Raw genomic sequence first — 5,749 nt, forward strand, 5'->3', positions numbered from 1 at the left:
TCGCCACTTGTTTTTCCTGAGCATATAATGTATGCCCTTGATTCACGGCGACAATCTTCGCCTTCACAAAAAAGTGGTGGCGATAAAACTTTTATCACATATAGGTTTTGTCATTAATATTAGAAATGTAGCAATAGAATTCTAATGGGCTCGTTTGTATTTTTGAGTTTTGACACTTCTAATCCATAAGTTGATATAACAGTTATTTTTCAAAGCCAGGTGAGTACACTTACGTGAGTTCCAAGAGACTTCTAAACATTATAATTGAACTCACGAGTATAGAATTAGTGATCAGAACAAAATAAATAATAAGAATAGAAACAAATTTAAGGTGATGGTTTTAGGGCAGGCGTGGAACAAAAATGAGTGTTATCTCAGATGGATTCAAATCATCTCATCATCAGTTGTCTATCTCATCGTCAACTTGAAAACCCGTTGACGCGGTACGCAGTTCGCTATCAACCAAGCTAGGGGCAGCATGCAGAAACATCCGTCGGATCGGTGGATCAACGGTGCAGATCGAGGCGCGGTTCTCCCCGTCGCCGTAGGGTTTTTCTCCTCGCTTCTCTTACCAGAGCCACCTCCCCCGCAGGCCGCAGCTACACCACGGCGACGGCCGCCATGAGAGCCCTCCTCTCCCTCTCCCGTCTCGCTCGACGGCTTCCAGCTTCTCTCGCCCCTGTAAGCGCGCCGACAACATTCCTCCTCCGGCACATCCATGCCGATGCCCCTCCTCCTCCTCCGCCGCCGCCACCTCATGACTCGTCGCCCTTCGTCTCCCGCATCCTCGAATCGGAGCCGAGCCTGACCCCGAACGCCGAGTCGGAGCCGGCATCCGATCCGACCCTCGACGAGTTCCTCGCGCGCTTCGTGGCTGCCTTCCGCCCGCGACTCGCGGCTGCCTTCCCCAACCATGACCGTGACGTGCTCGACGAAATGCTCCGCCTCGTCGCTGACGCCGTGCTGTGCCGCCTCACCGGGGCCGACCGGGGGGCCGATGCTATCGAGCTCAATGACGACCTCTGGGCGGCCGTATGGGAGGTCAGCGCCTCCGTGCGCGAGGCTATGCGCCGGGATCAGGTCCGCGCCGACCTCCGCCAATACCTTCACTGCGACGAGGTCAAGGAGATGACGCGGTTCGCTGTCGATGTCGGCATCCGCGGTGCCATGCTCCGGGAGCTCCGCTTCAAGTGGGCCCGCGAGAAGCTCGATGAGGTCGAGTTCTACCGCGGCCTTGATGACAAGCGCGCCGATGCCGAGGCCGGCGCCGACCCGGCGCCTGCGCCTGTGCCGAGGCTGACCGCTTTGCCGAAGAGGAAGGGAGAGGTGAAGTTCACGATGTACGGACTGGACATGTCTGACCCAAAGTGGGCTGAGGTGGCGGAGCGAGTGGCCGAGGCTGAGGCGCATTTTGTGCCTGAGGAGGCCAAGGCTGTAGAAGGGAGGGCGAAGAAGGCCGAGGAGCGGCTGCTGTCGGTTGACCCGAGGAGAGGAGATCCGGTGCCTGCCATTGAGGAGTGGAAGGAAGATCTCCGGCCAAACCGTGTTGATTGGATAGCGCTGCTTGAGCGGATTAAGGCACGGAATGTCGAGTTGTACCTCAAGGTGAGATCTTTGGTAACACTGAAAGCTTGTGTGCATCATGCTGCAATGTTTGTTTGCTAGTGTTTTTTTTCTTTTTGCATGTAGTAAAATTCTTCCTTTCTCCACGAGTTTCTCGCTGAAAACTACTTGAATTATTGCTGGAATATGTAACTAGTTACTTGTTTTCACTGGGTGAATAGTAGAGAGATCCTGGATCTACTCAGACAATAATAGCTTAACCTGGATAGAGACAGAGTGTGGTTGGACGTTTCATTCTTAGAGAAAAGAAAGTTGTATGATGAGAAGCATTCTCTGGAACAATAGTTTGGGGACATAGGGAGTTAAGTTGTATTTTATTGGGCCATTTCGTCCTTTGAACCTAGTGACACAGCCTATTTGGACCTCAACTTTCCGAAATTGTTCGTGGGCTTACTGGAAGTGAATACTAGATTACACTGAAATATTTCATTCCAAACTTATTGTGCTTGGGCAAAACAGATTGACTCAAATATTCTGCATAGTGATTTGTGGTGTTTTCCAATATTCTTTTGAGCCCGTCTTATCATGTCTATCAAGTGCCATCAAATTTGATCATAAACTTCTGGAGATCATTATGCCCTTCACCTTCAGACAAGGGTTATGACTCTAGAATTTCTGAAAACTTTAATGAGTAGCTCTCGTAAGTTCCTCTCCCACAAGGTGATTATCATTTGACACACATTTGGCAGGAGTTCATGTTCACCAATTATATCATTTGATGCACATCTAGTTGCGGGGGAGGGAGGGAGGGCATTGATTTGAGGCTTCGGTGGGGGTGCTATGGGTGCCACTATCAGCAACCTGCTGTTTCAGAAGGGTGGTATGTAGGAGAGAGGGCTGTCGTCAGGGAGGGTCAGGCATGGCTGCCATTGAGCTCGAGGAGAAAGAGGGGGCATTGTTCATGTGAATGGGGATTTTGAGATATGTTAGTCCCGGCAAGTCTTCCCTAGATTCAGGGTGGGCACAGATTAGGCAATGCAAGCCACTGTAGATCAAGGCATGGACAGGGGGTTTTAGGTAGGTGTGGATTGGGGGGAGAGGGAGGTGGGGATGCTGGAGCAGTTACCTGTTGCAGACGGGTGGGACAGAGAGGCCGTTAGTGGCCTCGGGGTTGGCGAAATGCGGGCCTACTTATTGCTGCCGAAGTCAGGTGAGGCGGCCTACCACATCCTGCCCAGTGTCCCCTGTGCAATCAGGCTGACAAAGATGTTAAACATCTGCTCACTTCCTGTGTCTTTGCACGACTGTTCTGGTCCAGAATCTTTATACCAATGGGATTGCAGAGCTGGTTCCCCAACGACATGAATCTTCGTTTGCCGTGTGGTGGCGCAAATCAATCAAGAAAGTTCAGGACAAGAGGATGGGAGTGAATACTGCCATTATCTCGGGAGCTTGGCTAAATCTGTGTGTTTTTGAGGGTGCTGGCCAGCCCAAACATCAACACCGTTATTCGGGCCTTCAATGAGGAGCGCCATCTTTGGTGTCTAGCGGTCGCGCGTGGTCTTAACGCCCTTGCTTTGGGTCAAGTTAGCTAAGCTTAGCGTCTTAGTTTTCAGCGGTGTGGTCTCACCTGTGTTTGGTTTTTTATTAGTCCAAACCTTTTATGTTCCCAACCCACCTCATAGTCCAGCCCAGAATGAGATGTTTGGTTTTCAGCGGTCTGGTCTCACCTGTGTTTGGTTTTTTATTAGTTCAAAACTTTTTTATGTTCCCAACCCACCTCATAGCCCTGCCTGGAATGAGGTGGTCTTATTTGTAAGGGGTTGTTTTTCTCTCTCTTGATACAAAGATACGCACTCTCCTGCGTATTCGAGAAAAAAAGGTTGTAAAATAAAAGGAGGTCGTATCGTAGACTGGCTTTGCCTGATACAAGGTCAACCACAAATTCGCAATGCTTATGATAGATCACTTGTGCTCACTGTCGATTTAGTCAGCTTCACTATCTTCATGTCATCCCCCACCCACCCACCCACATAACTACTCTCCTCCAAAACAGTGTTGAGTTAGGCATTTAAATGTATTTGGTCAGCTAAATATGTTATTAGCCATGGTTATATATGTTAAACCAATTGTTTAGTTACCTTAAAAAAAGAAATGTTTTCACACCACTTAACATATGCTACGTATTTGAACTTACAGGTTGCTGAAATTCTGCTAGCTCAAGAATCTTTTGAGGCAAACATCCGAGATTACTCAAAATTAATTGATCTTCACGCTAAAGCAAATCATGTGGAAAGCGCAGAGAGAGTACTTGGTAAAATGAAAGAGAAGGGTATTGCACCTGATGTCATCACATCCATCGTATTAGTCCACATGTATAGCAAGGCAGGCAATCTAGAGCAGGCCAAGGGGGCTTTTGAATTTATTCGAAGGGAGGGTTTTAAACCAGATCTGAAACTCTTCAGTTCAATGATTAATTGCTATATCAACCATGGAGAACCAGAACAAGCAGAAAATCTGATAAAATTTATGAGGGGTACACGTGTCAATGTCAAACCCACTAGAGAAATCTACACAGACATCGTACAAGCATATGCTCAGCGAGGCATGATGACATGTGCACAGAGGGTTCTTAATATGATGGCACATGATGACCTCAAGCCTACAGAGGAGCTCTATGCAATATGTATAGAAGCATATGGACGTATTGGTGATCCTACTCAAGCCTGTGCCATGTTTGAGCAAATCAGGAGGTTTGGACACCAACCAGGTGACAGTTCAATTGCTGGTGTGGTGGCTGCGCACATGAAGAAGAACCAACTACACGAGGCTTTGCAGTGGTTGCTGAGTTTAGAGAAGGAAGGACTTGAACTTGGTGTCAAGACGAATCTCGTGTTACTGGATTGGCTGTCTATGTTGCAGCTAGTTCTGGAGGCTGAACAGCTTGTGCAGAAGATAAAGAAGCTTGGAGAAGAGCCCATAGAAGTCCATGTGTTCCTTGCCGATATGTATGCAAAGTCTCGCCAGGAAGAGAGAGCCCGCAGGTCCCTCAAGATCTTGGAAGAGAAGAAGAGACTATTGAAGTCTGATCAGTTTGAGAGGGTTATAAGAGGCCTTCTCGATGGTGGGTTCTCAGAAGAGGCAAATAAATACTACAAAATGATGAAATCCTGTGGCTTTGAACCATCAGAAACAATCGAGGTCGGTGTTAAGGCTAGTCTCAGGATTAGGGGCGCTTCTCGTCACACTGGTAGGCATTGAGCTTAGGGCCTGTATGCTGGTAGAGTGGGAGTGGCAGTGATCTACTGGGCACGCAGGCAGGCAAGGAGGGATTCTGGTGTGAGAACCTTGTGGCACTGACACAGCACAATCAAATTGACAAAACTCAGTGCTGAAAGATAGCTTGGCCATTTTTTCTTTCTGGTTATCAATTGTCTGGAGGCACGACGTTGCTTCCATAGACTATGAAGTTAATAGGTCCTGGATTCAGGATTTTGTTGTTTTCAGTGTTCAGGATTTTCACTTGTATTAGATGAGGCTTGAAGTGATTGTAACACTAAGGCCAGTCTCAATGGGGAGTTTTATTACGTCGTTTCCAAGACTGCCATGTCACGTGAAATGAAATGAAACTTGGATGAAACATCCACTCTCAATGGAGAATTTCATTCCATGGTTTTATAGGTATTTAATTTCAAGACTCATAGAGAGTTGGTAATCGTGCCAAATAAAAAATTGCCAACCTCCAGGTCCAGGAGCAGCAAAAATCCCACCAAAACCAAACGACCGCCACACCAGCGCTGCCATGTCGCCTTGGACCTACGGTAAACAACTTGATAAGTCTAGAGGCCCATTTTTTGCTTTTGCAAGTTCATGAACTTAAATGGCACGTGCCCATAAGTTAAAGGTACACCAGTGTATTTAACTCAAAAATCACATTTGACTAGATATTTTTTTACCACTAATTTCTTCTCTCTAGAATATATTATTAAATCCTACACAAATTTGAGATTTTTTGAAGTACTTTTCAATAGAAATTATGCATATATAAGAAAGTAAGAAGTCCATTTTTTGTCATCAAACTATCCCTCGAGCCTAATTTCAACCGTCAAACTTAAAAACCAGAGATCTTTAGCCATTTGACTATCAAAACCTTTCTTATTGGCTATTAAGCTAGTTTCGACGGTGA

General features: G+C 46.9%; 1 protein-coding gene across 1 annotated transcript; it reads left to right on the top strand.

The window, feature by feature from the left end:
* Positions 1-345: 345 nt before the first annotated feature.
* Positions 346-5,157, top strand: LOC136474215 (pentatricopeptide repeat-containing protein At2g35130-like). Its single transcript, XM_066471815.1, has 2 exons — positions 346-1,605; positions 3,763-5,157. Exons 1-2 carry the CDS (start codon positions 622-624, stop codon positions 4,822-4,824), a joined length of 2,046 nt encoding a protein of 681 aa, XP_066327912.1. The 5' UTR covers positions 346-621; the 3' UTR covers positions 4,825-5,157.
* Positions 5,158-5,749: the final 592 nt, after the last annotated feature.

This window comes from Miscanthus floridulus, chromosome 8 (assembly GCF_019320115.1).
Source record: "Miscanthus floridulus cultivar M001 chromosome 8, ASM1932011v1, whole genome shotgun sequence".
Lineage (NCBI taxonomy): Eukaryota > Viridiplantae > Streptophyta > Magnoliopsida > Poales > Poaceae > Miscanthus > Miscanthus floridulus.

Bases quoted from the DNA above. Each gene is read 5' to 3' on its own strand.
- LOC136474215 (XM_066471815.1), top strand. From the start codon at position 622: ATGAGAGCCCTCCTCTCCCTCTCCCGTCTCGCTCGACGGCTTCCAGCT. The intron at 1,606-3,762 runs GTGAGATCTTTG...TTGAACTTACAG, and splicing joins ATGTCGAGTTGTACCTCAAG to GTTGCTGAAATTCTGCTAGC.